Genomic DNA, 20,268 nt, shown 5'->3' on the forward strand with positions numbered 1-20,268 from the left:
TTATGAGCACGTTTGTTAAGTTCTAACCCTAGTTGCTGTATTCATCTGCCTTGTCTTTCCCTCTTGAGTACTGTATGTGTGCTGCTGTCTTGGAGTGGGTACGATGGGTGTACTCATCCATTGCTTCAAGTAATTTTGCTGACTCATCTCACCCACTGCTGAGTGTTTGGACTATTAGGTCCCTAAACACGGAGTATATGTCCTTAAGGCTACGTCTGTGCCATCTTGCTAGTCATTGGGTGAGTTTGCTTGTGTGAAGGCATTCACCCATGTGGGAATAAGCTATTTCCTAACGATTATCAGTGGCCAGCCAGTATCTTAAAACTTGCACACAAAAGCAGGGGAAGATGGCCTAAGTAGTTGGGTCTCTGCCACCCACGTGGGACACCCATGTGGAGTTTCAAGCTCCTGTTGCAGCCATTTGGGAAGTAAATCAGTAGATGAAAAAATCTCTGTCTCTGTCTCTCTTTCACTGTCTCATCCTTGCTTTGTGTTAATTTACCTTCAAATAAATAAATAAATCCTTCAAAAAAGAAAAAGAAAAAAAGACCACTGTTGAGTGATCTCCCTCAGGGACAGGCATTGTGTGTGGTGTTTTATGTCTTTTGCTGTAATTCTCATAGCCACAGTGCAGTGTCCAACGCCCGTTTACTTTCTATCTTCTGTTTCCTGTGAATTAGCACATTTTTATTTTTACTTAATATATCATCCAGAGCCTTTGCAGTGAAAAAGCCTGCAGGGCTGTTCCTTGAGGTCTCTCTGCTGCTTTGCAGGGTGCCCTTTCATTGACCCTTCATCCCCTTCATGCCTTCCATGTACCCAGCTCCATCCCACTCCATCACTTCAAAGCCTCAGCATAAGAAAACCTTCAGCACAGCAACTGTTTTTGCTTTTGTGTTACTTTCAAAGCCAAACTCTAACTCAAAAACTGATAGACTTATTTGAGAAATGGTGGAGCTCCTTGCTCTTGTTTTGTTAGTGTTAGCTGCCCTGTGTTTGCTTTTATCCCTAAGGATGAGATGCACAAATATGTTATGTTCACATCTCTGCATTTTGCTTCCTTTGAAAATCAGCTGACTTTAGGGTTGAGATAATGTCAGGGAAGAGAACTCTGATTACATACACAGTACTGGATGCTGTTTTAGATTTCTTGCAATTCTTTCATAGGACAATATGTAGTAGAGAACAATAAAATTATACATGCATCTTGACATTTTTAAGTCTGGGTGAGTGTTTAGAAGAAACTATGAAAATATATAATTTATCTCTGGTGATATAATTTTTCATAATTTTAAAGCAATGTTATATTGTTGGATAGCTTAAGCAGAGCTGTAGTCCAGGTGTTTTGCTACAATTGTTAATTGTCCAGTGAGTGCTAGTTTTCTCTTGCTTGAATTCTTGAAAATTCATTCATTCATTCATTCATTTGAGAAAGAGAGAAACAGAGAGAGATCTCTCATCTGCTGGTTTTCTCCCCAAATGCCTGCAATGGGCCAGGTCTAGATCACAAAGAAGCTGAGATCTAGGAACTCAGTCTAGGTCTCTAATGTGAGTGACAGGGTCCTAATTACTGAAGCCATTACTGTGGCCTCCCAGGATCCACATGAGCAGGAAGGTGGAATCAGAGTGGAGCCAGGAGTCTACGCTCAAACGCGGTGATGTGGAAACTGAGCATCCCAACCAGTGTCTTAACTCTATGCCACATTTCACTCCCTCTTGTCTTTAATAAGACAAATTAACCATCCCATAAATAACATCATCTTAACTTCTTTGAAGAGTGTACCTTGAGGATAGGAAAGTGACTTCCATAAATGGATATATTGTTAGAATTTATTTGTCTGTAAATCAGTATGTAAATAACAATTACTGATCATCCTTGTTTCATTAACTTTTTTAGTGACTCATATCATTGTCACAGTGATTGGAATTTATAGTAACTGCCATTTGTTTAGTTATGCAGTCTTTTATTTTTTAAAAACTTATTTTATTTATTTGGAAGGCACAGTTACAGAGAGAGAGAAATAGAGAGAGATCTTCCATCCATTGGTTCAATCCCCAAATGGCCACAGCAGCCTGGACTGGACCAGGCCAAAGACAGGGGCCAGGAGCTTCTTCTGGGTCTTCCACGTGGGTGGCAGGGGCACAAGGACTTGGGCCATCTTTCGCAGTTTTCCTAGATGTATTAGTAGGGAGCTGGAGCTGGATTGGAAGTTGAGCAGTCAGGACACCAGTTGGTCCCTATATGGGATGCTGGCATTGCAGGCAATGGCTTAACCCATTGCACCACAATGCTGGCCCCAGTTGTGCAGTCTTGCATCATTGTGGGAAAAAGTACTATATGAAATGGCATATTAGATGTTTAATTTTAAAATATTGGTGACTCTGGAATCCTTACTCAACATTCTATTATTCTAGAAAACATTTATTGAGAGTGCAACATTCTGCTTTTTTGGTCATACCACATTGTTGATCTTTATTGCTTTAATGGAAAGATAATATCAAACTTGATGTTTCAAAATAAGTGAAAAAAATTCTGTACCTTTAGCTGGCCAGTAGACTTTTCAACATGCTGCTTCTTCTAATGTCTGCCTAGCAGCCAAGGGATTAAGCTCTTATCTTAGTGTTTGACTTATTACTTTCTCTTTATACCATCTGGGTTTACTTTTCTTATTTATAGGACTCCTGGAGACAAAAGTAATATTCCCACCTGTCATTTAAACAGGAGGCAATTTATTCTTTTTAACTAAAAGACAGTTTAGAAAAAAAAAAGAGGACAACTGTGTACTCAGACAGAGCTGGGCCACAGTTTCTAATGAGTGACCTTGTGGAAGCTTGTCACAGAGGGAGCTCCTCTGCTCTTGGACTTGGTGCAGAGTCATTGAAGTGACTGCTTGGTGTGGATGGTAGCCAAAAGGAACAGAAGGGTGAGTTGTGGGGGTGTGTTGTGATGTGTTGACATGTGAATCCATGTTCTCTGAAGGAACCTGTGACTCTATTCAGTTTCTTTACCCAGACAGCCTCATAGCAGCTACTGACCCTGGTGTGGCATAGAGAGGCAGCCATTTTCAATGGCTCTGGTTACTTCCTCATCATTTATTCCAAGCCTGTGGAAGTGATTTGCTCCTCCAATCCAACAAGCAGAGGTGATGACGGCTACTTCTGCATCCAGACCGTCCTGGATAGTTGCTGCCATTCTGAACACAGGGGCATTGATAAGTTCAGAGTACTGTTCAAGAGCACATGCTATGGGGAGTAGTATTTCCCTGTTCTGTATTTTTTTCTGGTGGCATCAAGGACTCCCACTTGTTCTTGGAACATTTTCCATCTAAAGGGTAGTTAGGATGTGCCACCCAGGGAGTTTTAAAGGCAGATGGCAACATTTGCCTTGAACTTTTAAAGAAGAACTCATAGACTGTTAGTCTTCAGATATGCTTTTCATATTGTGTTTCTATAGGATGCTACAACACTTGGCTTGACTTGTCAACTGTATAGGAAACCACAACATTTCATTTTGATGCATGTGTGTGTGTGTGTATACATGTGAGAGACACTTGGGTTCAAAGAGACATAAAAATGTACAGAAATGGAAATAGGACAAAGTGATTTAGATAATACTGAAGGATTGACCATTGATGATGAACTGTGTTGGGTTCTGAGTGAGCATCAGCCTTTGAGGTACTGAATAATATTTAATATTTACTGCAGTGTGAGGCAACCATACTTCTTTCCTTGGCTTGCTAATACAACCATGCACCTTGAAGTCCTCGGTGCCATAGCCATTATTCCTATTATGGGAGAAGAGAGAAAATAAACATCCCACTAGCAACAGTCTAAAAGAATCTAATGCCTTTTTCCCTCCCCTGTGGACTTTTTGAAAGCTCTTTGCTGCTTATTTTGTTGCATTTCCCATTGATAGCACTTTGGTGAGTAATTATTTGACTACAGAGTAGATAGTAAACACCTGTTGGAGAACTGTCTCTCAATGAGAATTGATGCAGTCAGCATTGTGAAGATTCTCCCCTCTTTTTTTTTTTTTTTTTGAAGTTTACACCCTCCACAGATTAATAGGGACCTTTTGTCTTAGACATAATACTTGCAATTATTTGTGCAAACCAGATAACAGAACACGGGTTCCACTGTTCCAACCACCAATAAGATAAGGACAATTCCATTCTACTCTTCATGCTAGGTAGATAAAGAGCTGTAATGAATAAAGCCATTTATTAGACTACTTTCTCATAAATTATTATTCCTCAGTCAGATGTAATTAAAGTTTAATGCAAAACTAAGCAAAAGATATGCAGTATCATCAAATGCCATTTATTGCACTATGACTGCGCTGAAAAATTCCTGCTAGTCCTTGTATCAAAATCCTTATAATGTTGATACCATTCCCATGGAAGAAGAGAGAACTCAGTGGCCTAGAGAGATTAAATGATTTGTCTAAAGCAAAATGAAAGTATTGGGGAAATTGGTGTCCATGATGATGGAAAGCCACCGTTCTTCCTGGAGATTATACTCTTTCATAAAGCAGGGGTCAGCCCACTTATCCAAAAAAGTATTAGATACTGGATATTCTTGCCTTTGTGGGCCATATGGTCTCTGTCAGAACCACTCAACCCAGCAGTTGTGATATGAAAGCAGCCAGGAAAAATATGTAAACAGGTGAAGGTGACTTGAGACCCAAGGAAACTTTATTTATGGAGACTAAAATTTGAATATATACATTTTTCACATGTCCAAAAGTGTTATTCTTTTCATTTATGATTGCCCAAGAATGTGCTGATCAGATTTGGTCCATGGCCATCATTTTCCAACCTCTATACTATGCACAAATAGATGTTTTTAAGATCATTTCCTATCAAATGCTTCTGAAATGATCAGTTACAATGTGTTTTACAATGTCCTGTTAAGAGACCCCAAAGAGCATAAGATGAGGAACCAAGGAGGCAGTCTGTCCCCAAGTTACTAAAATACAGATGTTCCAGGAGAGGTACAATCAATGTACTGAACTCAATAAATATTAAAATGAGATTATTTTTAGTGGACTATCAAAAGGATTTTATACCTTGAAGGATAAATCAGAAAAACATTCTGGGAAGAATAGTATAGATCAATCCTTGATCATTTATTTGGTAAACAAAGTTTTTTTTTTTTTTTCAAATGATTACAGATAAATTGTTTACTAAGTCTGTGAAATGGAGAGTGTGTTCTACTGTGTCCCACTGCTTAGTTGAGTATTGTTAGACTTTGGGTTGTTGTTTTCTGGAAGGTGAAATCTGACTTTTTATGCCTTGTATCTTTGGATTTTTAAATGAAGCCAGTTAATTAAAGGGAAGTGTTTTTCCATCTCTGAGTATTCTATGATGCAAATCTAAGACAATCTTAGATTTGGCCCAATAGCCATTAACCATAGTTTCCAAGCAGTTTGGTCATTTACATTTCATATGATTACAGAATCTCCACTTTGCAAAACCCTGAAGAGACAGTCTAGCTCAGGTCATACCTAAAGCTGCCACTGTGAGATGAAGAGACACTGATGTGCCATGTGTTCAGGCAGCCAGCAGGTGACTAATGTGAATGCCAATCTTTCACCCTAAAGTCAGAATTGTGTGTTGGTCACTTGTTAAGTAAGTTCATCATTTGTATCAGTTTCTCATGTATTTTAGTATATTTTGTAGTGTGTTCCATTCCATGGGAACAAGGACACCTGTGCAAATAGTGACTGCTCTTAAAAAAAAAAAAGATATATTTTAATTGATTTGAAAAGCAGAATTACAAAGAGAGAGGGAGAGAGAGAGACAAAGAGAGCATGCTTTCTCCTTGGACACATGCATTACAGTTGGAGTTAGAGATTCTGCTTCAGATTGTTGACCTGGGAATAGCCCAATCTGTCTGTGATCCACTATGATGTCCTGTAAATTAAATGCATTTGCAATGAAGCATAAACTCTCCCCCTTACTTTGTCTGAGAAACAAAGGTAATAGACAAAGTAGTAAAATCTACAAACGTTCTAAGTATTCAGAGTGAAAAAAGTTTACTAAATGGTGATACCTACACAGGATTAACCAGAGCATGGACAGCAAAGTTTCCTTTGGCTTCCTGTGCCATTACGTATTAAAGTGAGCACCACTTTTTTTTTTAATTTCAGAGGGTTCCATGTTCTCTTAGAATTAGGAGATTTCATAAATGTCCAGTGTTCAGGACAATTTGGTAGTCACTGTCTGGTTTGCTTTCATTCGTTGTTGATGCAGAATGCATATTTGTTTATTAACCAAGTCTGTTTTGAAGAGGGATTTTTTTTGTTGTTGCATAATCTACAGCACAAGAGAACAATGATTTTCAAAATAAAATGTGGATCATTCCTTGTGAACATTACAAGCAATACACAGCATTACTTTTACCTTCCCCAAGACCACAGAGGACACAGCAGTTTAGGGAACTGGGGGGAGTCTCCCTAATCTTTACTATGTCATGGAAGCAATGTTATGCTTTTCCATTTGGAAGGTGAGTCTATTTTTCTTTTCATACAAGTTTTGGTTTAATTCCTAAATGAAGGAAATATTTGCAGTCAGTACCCATCCTACCTCCCCTGCCCACTTCCCCCAGTAATAACCTGGAAACTGGTGGCAAGAGAAGCATGCTTCTATACCAAGGATTATAAAATTAGGGGGTAACAGCCCATTGATGTGCAATGGTATTAATGTAGTGATTCATTTCTAGTCTTTAAAACAATACGATAGCTGGCATTGTGGCATAGTGGTTTAAACCACTGCTTGTGCCACCAGCATCCCATATTGGAAAGCTGGTTCAAGTCCTAGCTATTCCACTTTTGATGTAGCTCACAGCTAATGTGCTTGGGAAGGCAGTGAAATTCCACCCACGTGGGAGACCTAAATGGAATTCTGGGCTCCTGGCTTTGGTCTGGCCAAACCCCAGTTGTTGCATCCATTTGGGGAATAACCAGCAGAAGAAAGATCTCTCTCCCTCTCTCTTTCAAATAAATAAATACATCTTAAAAAACAAAAACACATAGAGCAGGTTGGAGCAGAATAGAATAAAAGAAAATAAGAGAAAAAATGCCCTGGTCCAGAATGCAGTAAGAATTAGCCTTATTTCAAGACCATTTTTCACTAGTAGTATGTGAGTGTATATACATATATCCTACAATAAATGATGTTGATAAATAGTGTATCCATTAAAAAATAGTTTGAGAAATGTAAGTCTACACAACTTTGAGACATCTCTCACATCCCTACTCTATTTTCCCTACACAACTGCGGGAAAGGTTGTCCTCCCTGTCTTGTTTTCTTGGATCTCCATATTTACCCCAAACCTAAACGTAATTCCCCTCAGTGGTCTATAAACAGAAAAGCAGGATCCTTGCTTGGAAAGATGGAAATAGATGGCATTTTATATACTCAGATATTTACAAATGCAATACTGGCTTCTGCTTACTGAGGTGGGGGCAGGAAAAGATGATGCACTTTTATACTTTATGAGATTCCAGCTGCAAAAAATACTACAGAATGCAATCACCAGCTATAATTGCTTCTTAATAGCTTCCCCATTACAACCTATTGGTAATAGGAATGCTTTATTGTATAATTATTGTTTCATACAAATGATGACCTTGAACTAGGGTTTGCTATGAAATGTTCTTTTCAAAATACATGAAAGAAATCATGTCTGGGCCTCAAAGCCTTGACCCAAGCTCTTTGGTGAAGAATAGAAACCACAACTATAATAATTTCTATTAAAAGCTTTGAGAGAAAGATGGTAAAGAAACGTTTTAAATGGAGTTGATTAATGAACTCTTTTCAGTATGATTGGTGAGAATCTTGTGAATTTGCACTTTTCATAGAGATGCTCAATGGAAGTTGGTATAATAGAAAGTGGGAAAAGAAGTATTTTTGCTTTTTAAATAAATGGACCGTGGATTGTGTTCGCGTGGTATTTTGGACACATTGCACAGTGCATCTAACAATAGCATGCCTCGTTTTTCTTTTTATCATGTAGAGTTACTATTAAACCATCTAGCCAGAAAGGTATTACTGTGGTCTGGGAATTGTGGAAGGATGTCAAGCAGGATCAAAAGCACTAGAGCTTACATTTCTATAAAGACAATAGCATGAATTTAAATGGAAGAAAGCCATGAAGTATTAGGAACACATGTTAATCTACAATGACTTCAGCCCACCTCCTCTGAGCCTGTTTTTCCCCTAAGACATTATTGCCTGCACTGTAACTCTAAATTGATTAATCATTTCTTTCAATTGTAAGGAATATTTCAACAATCAAAATGAGAGCCATTGGATTTAAAAAGTATCCATGTAAAATATTAGGCACTCTTGGAAATACTTCCAAGTTCTTTTTTTATACTGAACTCTACTACAGGTTGAATATCAGTGTGTCTGGTGAAAAGGGCCAGACCTTCCTTTGAGATCTGTGATTAGGTTACCAAAGCCAACTGCCAAAATCCAGATAGTTAACCTTAATTGCAAGCCATCATGTACATTTCTGTATATGAATGTGGGCATTTGTGTGTTGTTCTTAAGCAGATTGCAATTGAAGGATTCAAGCAGTTGTTGGTAAAAATTTGTCATGCCTACACAGGGGTCTGCTGTTCCAACAAGGAGCATTTTTTACTTCAACGTTTATTTGTAACACCTGAGAAGCTTCAGCTGACCCATGCAGTGAAATTTCTTAATTGTTGAATGTTGTTTCCCATCTAGTTTCCCTCTGTTTGTGGATGAAACAGAACATTAAGATAGAGAGAAATCACATAATAAAATATTAATTTAGTGTTTTAAAGTTTCCATCACTTTATGGTGGTGTCTGTTTTGCAAACTTTCATCCTGCAGGTGTGTGCCATCCACACTCCAGCACTTTTTTGTCTTATCATAATTGCTTGATAACATTTCCAGATGCAGATAACAAATTAGTTATTCCCAGTAAGCACTGAGCACTGTCTTTTATTTTTGCCTCTTAAATATACTATACCAACTTCACCTGCCTTTTTTTTTTAGTATATCAGTTAGAATATAGCTTTTAGCTACAGGTGACAAAAGTGCATTAGATTTATTTTTCTAACACATGACACTTGGGGTTACGTAGTCCATGTTGGTTCAGGAATCAAAGATGTGAGGGCCTAGAGTTCACTTTTCTATGAGTAATATCATATACTGTATAAGGACATTTCAGCCAATGACAGACTGCACACATGGAACATTATAATGGAGTTGAAAAGTTCCTATTGCCTAATGTTTCAGTGCGCCTTTTCTGTTTAGACGTGTTGAGAAACACAACTGCTCATCATTGTGTGATGGTGGTTCAGTCAGCACAATGACAAGTTTTTCAGATTTGTAGCCTGATGGAAATAAAGACTGTACCATACGACCTAGGTGTATGGGAGGCTAGACTGTCTAGGTTTGTGGAAAGACACAGGGATGAAATCACTAAATTGTGCATTTCTTAGGTCATAGCTCTGTCACTAAGCAGGGCACGATTGTATCCATAGCTATAGATATAGGTACATAGAGTTACAGGTACAGACACAGGTAGAGATATAGATACAGATGTATGTGTTTGCTCACGCTGTCCACATGTTGCCAGTATTCCTTCCTCATGTGAAAGCCTCCATATCCAAAAGCAAAGGAAGCAGATTCACCATTTCCTTCACTTTTCTTGTTTTAAATCAGGATGGGGACTCTTTCCTGGGAGCTGCTGGCAATTTTCCATGATCTCTTGCTAGGGATTGAGTTGTGCCCCTCCAGCCCCTATTCATATTTCAGCACTAAGCCCTGTGCCTCACGTGGGAAGCTTTATGGAAATGGGGCCATTGCAGATATATTTAGTTAAGAGGAGGTCGTGATGCCTAGTGTCCCTCTACAAAGGGGAAATTTGGACAGAGACACCCAGAGGGAAGGTAACAGGAAGGGACACATGAGCCAGTGGGAGAGAGTGGAACTGAGCTTCACTCAGAGCCCTGCTCCCTCTCAGAGTTGAGACTTCTGGCCTTCACAGCTGTGGGCAATGAAGCTGTGTGATTGAAGACACTTGGCCAATGCTTGGTAATGGCAGGCCTAGCACACTAATGCACGCTCCTGGGTTGCCACTGCCCTTAAAACCAGATTTCCCTGCCCTCTCCTCCTCACCAGCCAAGAAGTACGTGAAGTTCTGGGGAGCTGATCTGTCTGGCACCTTTAGTCTCCATGGCAAAGCAGGTTCTGAAACCTGGGAAAAGGGTAGGCAATGGCTACTGAGTAGACCCCAGCTGTCTGCCCTGGGCAAGTTTTCTCTTATTCACTATGCGTGTCTGCCATTCAGATATTTGTTAACAAAATGGATTATTCTAAGATTGGTACCTACTTTATCCCTCCTGAATCCGGAAGCATATAAATGGAATTTTTATATTGGTCTTTCCTTATTTCTTTGACATTTTCTAGATTTATAACATTAATGCCAAAAATGACAGTGTACTATGGTTAAAAATGTTTCCATCTGGGGCTGGCACTGTGGCATACTAGACTAAGCCTATGCCTGCAGCACAGACATCCCATATGGGCACTGATTCGAGGAGTCAGCTGCTCCACTTACAATTCAGCTCTCTGCTGTGGCCTAGGAAAGCAGCAGAAGATGGCCCAAGTCCCTGGGCCTCTGTACCCTTGTGGGAGACCTGGAAGAAGCTCTGGTTCCTGGCTTCGGATTATCTCAGTTCCAGCCTTTGTGGCTATTTGGGGAGTGAACCAGCAGATGGAAGACCTTTCTTTCTGTCTCCCCCTCTCTCCGTCTGTAACTACCTTTCAAATCAATAAATAAACCTTTAAGTATGTTTCCATCTTCAATTATTTTTTCCCCCACAGAACAGTAGAGCCTAGAATGTAGATCTTTTCTCATTGACGACTGCTACTTTACTTTCTTTGATTCATGCTAGCATTCATTTTGTTTGGGTCTGATACCTCCTAAATACGTGGACTATTCCCTTCAAGATGTACTTCCCCTTAAATTCTGCCTTCAATGGCATTACCCGCTCTAGCTCCCTTCTAGCTCATCTTCTTTTTAAAATGCGCTGCTGTTTTTACTCATGTAGATAGGATTTCAATCAACCAGGGAAAATAGAATATGCTTTCCTTTCCCCTAGAAATTTCAGAGATCACATCATTGTCTTTGAGGGGTTTTATTTCTTTTGGAAGAAGTAACCCAAGAGCCTGGAACCCCTGCCTGTTTCGTTTTGTCAGTCTTTATAAAAATTGTATAGAGTGTGACCATTGGAATTGATTGGCTGGAATTTGATCTTCTGCTTGACATCATCTTAGGAGCTCATAAAGCTTGTACTTACACTCAAAAGTAGCTATTCCTAGTTGCCTGTGGGTGTGTGGAGGGAAAAAGCAACACCTTAGGATTGGATTTTTCGACTTATTAGTCCTGTTCGGAAATGTTATATACCCTTTATTTTAGGTTGTAAACATAAAATGGAGTTTTGGAGCCAGGCTAGCATATCAAAAAAATGCCCCTGTCACAAAAGCCAAGTTTGGCATCAATCTAAATGTTACATGGAATCCGTTCAGTTAGGCAAGGAGGCTTCCTTCTGCTCTCAGCCAGGCTGCTTCTTGTTTCTTATGAATATCTGTGCCTATGGTCAAGGTTCTATCCTTTTGGGTATTAACATTCATTTTGAGAGCATATTGGATAATGTCTTTTAGATTAGCAGTGGCTTCAGCATCTTTCCCATTAAGTTTATCTTAGGTGCAAGAGACTAGAGCATCCGGACACTCATGTTGGTCCCTGTACGCAAGACTGGGTGGTTTCTGTGTCTTGTCTGAGAATGTGGCATGGCCTGAGCTGCCACGTTGGACTATTAATTTGTACTTGATTCTCAGTAGTCGTTGAGTACTCCTGCATGGCCTGCTGCAGGTGGTCACAGCAGCGTCCAGCATCCTTAAATTGCAGAGATCGTAGGTATGTGCCTCACAGGCCATGAACTCCGGTGTCTTCAGGAAATACTGAAGCATTACTGGAAGTGCAGGCTGATGTTTAATTTTCACCTCTGACTGTGTTTAGAACACTGTGGTTTCATGGAAAAGGGAAGCTACCAAGAATGTGAGGACTGGATCTGATTCCAGGTCTCCCAGCAAGAAGCTGTGTTGCTGTGGTGGGATGATTAGATCTCTCTGTGCTTCCCTTCTCCTGGTGTAGTACAGCAGTGAACAAGATGAGAAGACGAGCTCCGGAAGGACAAAATGGCTTTAACAATCGCCAGCTGTCCAGTAGTATCTGCCTTCCGTACAGTCATTGTGAGAATGCGCAGCCTCACCGTCAGCACTGCATGTGTCCCTCGCTGCTGTGCTCTGGCCAGGTGCCCTCCCCACATCTGACAGTGCCACCTGCCTGGAGCTCACTGGGGGCCACCTGCCTCACTTCTCCCCTGCAAGACCCATTACTGGGAGATCCATGAAGGAGTGGACAAGTGACTGTTTGGTGGCACCCCCTGTTTCATTCCTCTGAATCATTTACTCAACAAATTCTCCTGTTGAATAGCTACCAGTTTTTTAGGAGCTGGTTATACTGCAATGAATTGAAAAAAAAAAAAAAAAAAAAAAAAAGCTAGTACGTATACAAGCATGTACAGAGCATCCCTAACCCAAAATCTGAAATGTTTCAAAATTCAGAACTTGTGGTGCTACAGATGGGAAATTCTCTACCTGACCTCATGCGCCACATTCACAGTCATAATGCAGGCACATTAAATATTGTGCAGAACTACCTCAGGCTGTGTGCAAAGGTAAATGTGAAACATAAGCGAGTTCTGTGTTTAGACCAGGGTTCCATCTCCAAGATAGTTCATTATGTTTTCTATCCACATATTCCAAAATCAGAAAAAAATATGAAGTCCAAAACACTTCACGTCCCAAGAAGTTTGGTTGAGAGGTTTTGTAGAGTGTTTTGTTTTCCTTTTGACTTTTAAAATTTATTTTTTTGAAAGGCAGAGAGAAAGAGACAAACACGGAGAGAGGGAAAGACAGAAATAGAGAGATTATCTATCCACTGGTTCACTCACCAGAAGTCCATAGCACCCAGGTCTAGGCCAGGCCTAAGCCAAAGACCTGGGAATTCAGCCCAGGTCTGTCACATCGTGGCAGGGACCCAACTACTTGAGCCCTCACCTGCTGCCTCCCAAGATGCACATTAGCAGGAAGCTAGAATTGGGAGTGGAGCTGAGACTGGAACACGGGCACATCCCGAGTGGTGACTTGACTGTTAAAACAAACACCCAGGCCGTAGCCACGGCTCACTGGGCTAATCCTCCGCCTTGCGGTACTGGCACACCGGGTTCTAGTCCCGGTCGGGGCGCCGGGTTCTGTCCCGGTTGCCCCTCTTCCAGGCCAGCTCTCTGCTGTGGCCCAGGAGTGCAGTGGAGGATGGCCCAAGTACTTGGGCCCTGCACCCCATGGGAGACCAGGAGAAGCACCTGGCTCCTGCCATCGGATCAGCGCGGTGCGCCGGCCGCAGCACGCCGGCCACGGCGGCTATTGGAGGGTGAACCAACGGCAAAGGAAGACCTTTCTCTCTGTCTCTCTATCACTGTCCACTCTGCCTGAAAAAAAAAAAAAAAAAACCCACCCCTGTATGACATTTTTATGGGAAGTTCAGTGAGAACGTCATGTGTTTTATGTCTCTGTGAGTGGCAGATGTAGATGACTGTGAACGGGGGAGGGTCACCACTTTGAAGCTGAGAAGATGGCATGCTAACCTGATGACAAGAAGAAACAAGAGTGCAGAGCAGCCTGTGATCCCAAAGGTGACAACAGACTCAGCACTACCTCTGAAAAGCGGAAGCAGGGACACTGTCTAGTTGTGGGATATGGGTTAGACATAGGTGGGGATATGGAGATGGGAGGCATCGGAGGAGATGAGTCAGTAGGAAGCTTGGTACCTGCTGAGGGCTCAGTCAGTGTTAGCAAATGAACTGTCACCATCATGCTTTCAGAAGGGTCTCCCAAAGTGAAATGCTTTTTGTCATGCAGCACTTGTACTTAAAATGAGTAGTGGTCTCTGAAGAAGAAATATAACATCAACTGAGATTGCACTTGGTGATGATGGCATAGACGTTTTAATTTTTTTTTTTTTGTGGTCATGCCTAGGAAAACTTTTTTTTAAGGTTTTATTTACTTATTTGAGAAGCATAGCTATAGACAGAGAGGGGGAGGCTGGGGCGGGGGGAGGCAGAGAGAGAGAGAGAGAGAGAGAGGGAGAAAGATCTTCAATTCGCTGGTCCACTCCCCAAATGGCCACAAAGGCCAGAGCTGAGCCGATCAGAAGCCAGGAGCTTCTTTCAGGTCTTCTACATGGGTGTAGGGGCCCAAGGACTTGGGCCATCTCCTGCCGCTTTCCCAGGTGCATTAGCAGGGAGCTGGCTTGGAAGTGGAGCAGCTGGGACTTGAACTGGCACCCCTATGGGATACCGGCACTGCAGGCCTGTCCTTTAACCCACTGTGCCACAGCGTCAGGCCCAGGAAAACTTTTTAACCATCTTTTTTGTCTTTGTCACTTAAATCTTCTCATTTTTTTTCTTTTGGTTTCTGTCCCCAGTTTATTGGTTATTTCCTAATTTATGCCATTATGTTAATATGTTATTGCTTTCAAGCCCTAGATACATCAGAGTTTGTCAGAAAGATGATGCTGTGCCATCCCATGAATGAATAAAAGTCATCCAGCAGTAAATCAGAAACTAGCTAGAAAAATGTTGTGAAAAATCCACCCCATTTACAAATAAATATTAGAAATGTTTTCCATTTTCTAGGACAATAAATGGAACGGGCTGTTTATTGCTGTTCTGTAACTGATAGAGGAGGCAGACTGGGAAAATGACAGCACTAGTTCTTTGCAGTTAAAATCCATTTCTGGTGGAGGTTGTTTTCCGTAAGGGAACTCTGATGCCCTTGCATCAACCCCCAACCCCCGCCCTGCCGCCCCACCTTGTTGGTGAAAGCAGTGATCAGTGAAGATCAGAAGCTAAGGATGGCAAGGTGCTTTCTCAGGACCCTGGAACAGGACGTGTTAGCCACGCCGTGATGTCCCAGTGGAGTCGTGCCCAAATGTGAGCTCTGAGGACACAGTCCCCAAGGTCACCCTCATTTCTGCAAGTTTAGAGAGGTTCCCAAACCAGCCTCCATTTTATTAATTTCCTAGAGGGACTGAAAAAAGACACTGAAAGCTATTATAGTCACAACGATGGCTTATTACTTGGAAAGTATCCACTCTAACCTTTGCCAAAGGAAGTGACACCTAAGGCAGAGCCTGAAAGGGTCCCAGGGCTCAGCTGCTGTTGCCTTAGGATGTGTAGCCCCCAACACTGACGTGGAACAGTTCACAAGGAGTGTCTCCAAGCAGCAAGGCTTGCCAGCCTCAGAGTTCCCACTGGGGCTTTGTGGTGGAGGTGTGCCTGTGGAGGCACTAGTAGCTGAGTTCTGTCTTCAGGTCAGATGGTAGGTTGGCCCAACCCATCACTTGTAATTTCATGGTTGATTTTTCCGGTGTGCTCGATCCCCACCCTAAATATAGACAGTCCTGTTTGCAGTGAGAGAGATTACTTCCCAGTTTCCCAGGGCAAAGGCCAGACCTAGGACAAGGCCTAATACTTTATGCAAGAGGCAAAGAGGGTGGTGTCTCTGCCGGGACTGAAGAATCAGTCATCCTGGGCTCAGCCTAGTTCCTCTGTGTGCTAGGGATAATTATAGTTATTGCCGCCCAGAGCCCTGGGAGGATTCATGAGCACATGTAGCTGCATGAGTTCGCTGGGTAGCTCTGCTATAGCTATTTTCAGCGATTAATTATCATACTATCATTTTATGATTGTTTTGAGATGATAAATATTAATATTATTGCTAGTTGAAGTCTCCAAAATTTAAGTTTGTAGATCCAAGTCCTTTTGGCTGCTTTTCAGTGGTCTTGTTTTCTTTGTCTAACTACTCATGGGCTGTCTTTGTGTCTCAGGTTGTCTGTTCATCCTTTGTGTGACTGGAAGGTCCTGCACAATTTTGGGGTGCATTCCATGATCAAGATAGGGAAGAGCTCTCCGCCCCTTTTGCTATAAATTTGTTTTTGGAAACACTGAGGCAATGATTATACAGCTGCACATGCCTAAGCATTGGTGATGGCTTTATCTCCTTTTCCAACCTCATAATACAGAAAGAGGGTTTTTGGGTACATCTGAAAATTTTCTTCAGCCGATGTTCAAGTTCTCTGAACCAAAGTAGAAACAATGTTTAAAAAGACACTTGTTCAGGGCCAGCACTGTGGCATAGTGGGTAAAGCCACTACCTGCAGTGCTGGCATCCCATATGGATGCTGATTTGTGTCCCGGCTGCTCCACTTCCAATCCAGCTCCCTGCTATGATTCGTGTCCCGGCTGCTCCACTTCCGATCCAGCTCCCTGCTATGTCCCGGGAAAGCAGTGGAAGATGGCCCAAGTCCTTGGGCCTCTACACCCGTGTGGGAGACTTGGAAGGAGCTCCAGGCTCCTGGCTTCGGATCAGCTCAGCTCTGGCCATTGTGGCCAACTGGGGAGTGAACCAGCTGATGGAGGACGTCTCTCTCTCTCTGCCTCTCCTTCTCTCTCTCTGTAACTCTGACTTTCAAATAAAATAAATCTTTAAAAAAAAAGACACTTGTTTGGTGCTATATCCTTCAACTTGCTAGTAATAAGATGGAAATCCCACCAAATATTGAGTAATTTTAGTTCAAAAGGGCAGAATAACTTTGCCAATTATCAGATTTAAATGCCCAGCAGACTTTATGAGAGAAGTAACACTCAAGTGTTCAGCTGGTTTGAATTCTGAGGCATGTGCTAGGAGGGCTCCTTGTAATATTTTATTCATCAGTGAATACTAACCTATTTTTATTGTTATACAAGTAATTCCTGTAACTTTATTTATAGTTGGCTGTACTAATATGGCAGTTTTTCTGAACCAACCTGCCTTCCTAAGCTGTTGGCATTAACCAGGGATGGGCTGAAATAGAGCAGCACCTGCAGAGGGCCTTGCCTTGTGGATGAATGGGACAATAAGTGATTTTTTGGAAAGTGGAAACCTTAGTTGCTTGTTTTCTTCTTCAGTTCTAGAATGCAGCTTTTACAATCTGTGTGCTCATTATTTTTCTGCGTGTCTCCCACCCATGCAGGCGAGCCACTCTTACAAGGCCCTGTGTTTATCAAAGAGCCCAGCAATAGCATCTTCCCTGTTGATTCAGAAGATAAAAAAATCACCTTGACTTGCGAAGCCAGAGGCAACCCTTCACCTCATTACAGGTACAGTGGAAATTTTGCAAATTCAAATTAAAAAGTAATGGATGGTATCTTCAACTGATCTATGGTCATTTGAATCCGTACAGCATATGTTGATCGATTCACTTTAGAGTAAGATTTCTTGACTCTAAAATTCCCTGAATAAGCAATGTCTTTACACTGATTTATAATGCAGCCTGATTTGTAAACGTAGGTTTAACATGTAGTCATCCAGAACACATCCATTGTGGGAAGGAAATTAAGTGCGTCTTAAAGCTGATTTGAAATCATAGGTTAAAGGATACACTTGCATGTCTCTCTGCCTCTCGCTCCCATTTCCCTGGTGTCATGTTTGGAGGGCCATTAAGCAAGGGGGAATAAAATAGATTCTTACTAAAGTCACTTTTAATTATTCCTGAAGAGAACCTGTTTCATTTATTAGGTTTCTATCATGTTAAAGCCTATATTTTGATATTATGAAAGGATACTTTTTCACTGAAAATATCCAGGAATGCCAAAGGGTATAAGGAAAAAGGAAAACAGATCTCAATTCCTATCCTCTCAAGATAAAAATATCATTTTGGAGATCGTGGTGGATTATTTGGATGGGATGGGTATTTACTTGGTTCAATAACACAAGATTAGCGGTTTTTACTGAGGGGTGCTCAGGGAATGCACTTTAATGAAGAGATGAAATATTTATAAATAGCATATGCTGCTTTCATTCAAGTGGCTGGAAGGAGGTGCTCGAGGCACTGTCAGAACAGTGTACTCTTCCAAGTGCTGGGGGCGTCCACTTCAAGGACTGTTTATGCTCTGTGTTTGCCTGGCAAAACCTTTTCTAGAACTTGCAGGACAAGCAAACTTGTCCTATGTTAAGGAAATGCTAGTGATTTAGATCTTATTGAACTGCTATTGTTCTCTTAAACCTGATAAACAACAGAAGCCCGGTGTCACTATTAAATGGGGTCAGGATTTGATTGGAAGGTAGATCTTTGTGTTTTTACTCCCAGAAGGAGTAACCAAGGTCATTTTCTTTTAACTATTTTCAACAAAATGTTTATTGACTATGTGCTGTGTACTTGCAGCAGGATAAACATCGTGGTTCCAGGTTACCGGTTAGAATGGGCAGAGGGACAGGTGTCTGAGGGACAGGCAGTTGAGCCATCTTTTGGGATGCCTGCTTCCCTTATTGGAGTGCCTAGGTTCAGAGTCCTGGTTGTGCTTCCCATAGCATCTCTGGTTTGTGTCTACCCTGGGAGGTAACCAGTGATGACTCAAATAGTTATGTCCAGGTGGGAGGTTTGGATTGAATTCCTGGCTCTTGGCTTCAGTGTAGCCCAACCCTGGCTATTATGGGCATCTGGGAAAAGGAAGCAGCAGATGGGAGAATTCTCTCTCTCTTTCTCTCTCTTTTGTTCTCTCTCTATTAGCTTTTCAAATAAGTAAAAATAAAGAATAAAATAAAATAAAAAGAAGTGGCAGAGTGAGAAAAAGATTTTCCTTTGCCTCTACTTCTTCTTGTATAAATAAGTAAAATATAATAGACAGTTAAAAAATTAGAAACCAATGTATGAGCTAGCTCAGTCAGACACAAGCATGTTACACGTCTGGCAATATTTCTTCTTTTGGGAAAAGATGAACAGGTCAACTGAATAAGACGTTATCCCAGAAATATTGTTTCCAGCATTTTTAAAGCATTCTGACACCTTCTGAATGCATCTATTTGTTTCTTTCTGAAATGGAAGATTTTTCTCATAGACATGGCTGTAAATATGATAAAGAAGCAAGTGAATGGCTCGTGTGTGGGCTGTTTTTATGTTGTCAGTAAAGTTGTATTTCCTGGCATTTATCTTATGAATAATTTGGTGATAAATGGGTTCAGCTGAAATATTGTCAGGGTACATACAAGATTTAGTCATATAGGAATGTATTTCTAAATGAGTAGATTTATTATGTTGATATAGTTTTATCAAATAGCCAGATGTCTTGAGCTCAGAAGTCCAGAAATAGCCTTTTGGTTTGGTTTTGTTTTTTGGTGATTATAGCTGTGTATGACGTAATTGTTATAATGACACAGGGTATATTTCAATGTCATGATAGCATATATAAAATGTTGATGCAGAAGTTTTGCCACTGGCATTGTGATTCTTATGTCTTGTATCCTGGGGGTATCAACCTGGCATTGAAATGTTGCAGTTGAAACTAAATCTGTAACAGATCTGTGTGACTTACTTGATTTATTAGTCTTAAGTCAGATAAGTGAAGACATTTAACATGCTAGGTATTGTTTTAAAATCTTTGACTTGTAGGCAAACACAGCAGACACTTTCAATATAGCTTTAGAGATTTTCTGGTTAAGGTTTCTAACAAATATAAAAAGTCAAACCAAAGGTTTATAATCAGTAGAAATTGACACCCTGAGAAGTACAGGAACCTTCTTTGCATTCTAAGAAATATTAGACTTTCCTGGAAAATGAAACATCTCCTTGTTACCCAGGTTATCTGTATGATAACTAGATTGTTCCAATGGAGTAAATGGAGTTTAGAGTAATGGTGTTGTCATTGCTACTGCATCTTTTTAGATGGCTCCTCTATTTTGGCCTGGCCTGATTTGTTCCCCCTAGCTTTTAACTTTATTAGTCAACTAGGTAATATTGCACATTATCTTTTAAGTAACCCAGAAGAATATAAACTTGCTGCTGCTTTTTTTTTTTAACTATCCTTCAGAAATTACAGGTAAATAGCATAGGGATGTACTAACAATGAGGACATGGCAGGGGCAGTGTTTGGCCTAATGGTTAAGATACTTGGTTAATCCTCAGCCTGCAGTGCTGGCATCCCATTTGTGTGCTGGTTCTAGTCCCAGTTGCTCCTCTTCCAGTCCAGCTCTCTGCTATGGCCCGGGAAGGCAGTGGAGGATGGCCCAAGAGCTTGGGCTCTGCACCCGCATGGGAGACCAGGAAGAAGCACCTGGCTCCTGG

General features: G+C 41.1%; 1 protein-coding gene across 3 annotated transcripts in view; it reads left to right on the plus strand.

Annotated features, from left to right (window-relative positions):
• The window catches only part of CNTN3 (contactin 3), a 423,344-nt gene that overhangs the window by 129,113 nt on the left and 273,963 nt on the right, over nt 1-20,268 (plus strand). The window contains exons 1-2 of one of the 3 annotated variants that reach the window (XM_089305416.1): nt 10,111-10,247; nt 17,182-17,308. Coding sequence is in view for 2 of the 3 variants with exons in the window: in XM_008260940.5 (XP_008259162.1) it covers nt 17,124-17,308 (185 nt within the window). In the remaining variant the exon portion in view is untranslated. Of the gene's footprint in view, nt 1-10,110; nt 10,248-17,123; nt 17,309-20,268 lie in introns of those variants that run through there. The other 2 variants (XM_051851466.3, XM_008260940.5) reach the window with 2 other exon arrangements.

This window comes from Oryctolagus cuniculus, chromosome 10 (assembly GCF_051225735.1).
Source record: "Oryctolagus cuniculus isolate XC-2025 breed Fujian yellow rabbit chromosome 10, ASM5122573v1, whole genome shotgun sequence".
NCBI classification, from domain to species: Eukaryota; Metazoa; Chordata; class Mammalia; order Lagomorpha; family Leporidae; genus Oryctolagus; species Oryctolagus cuniculus.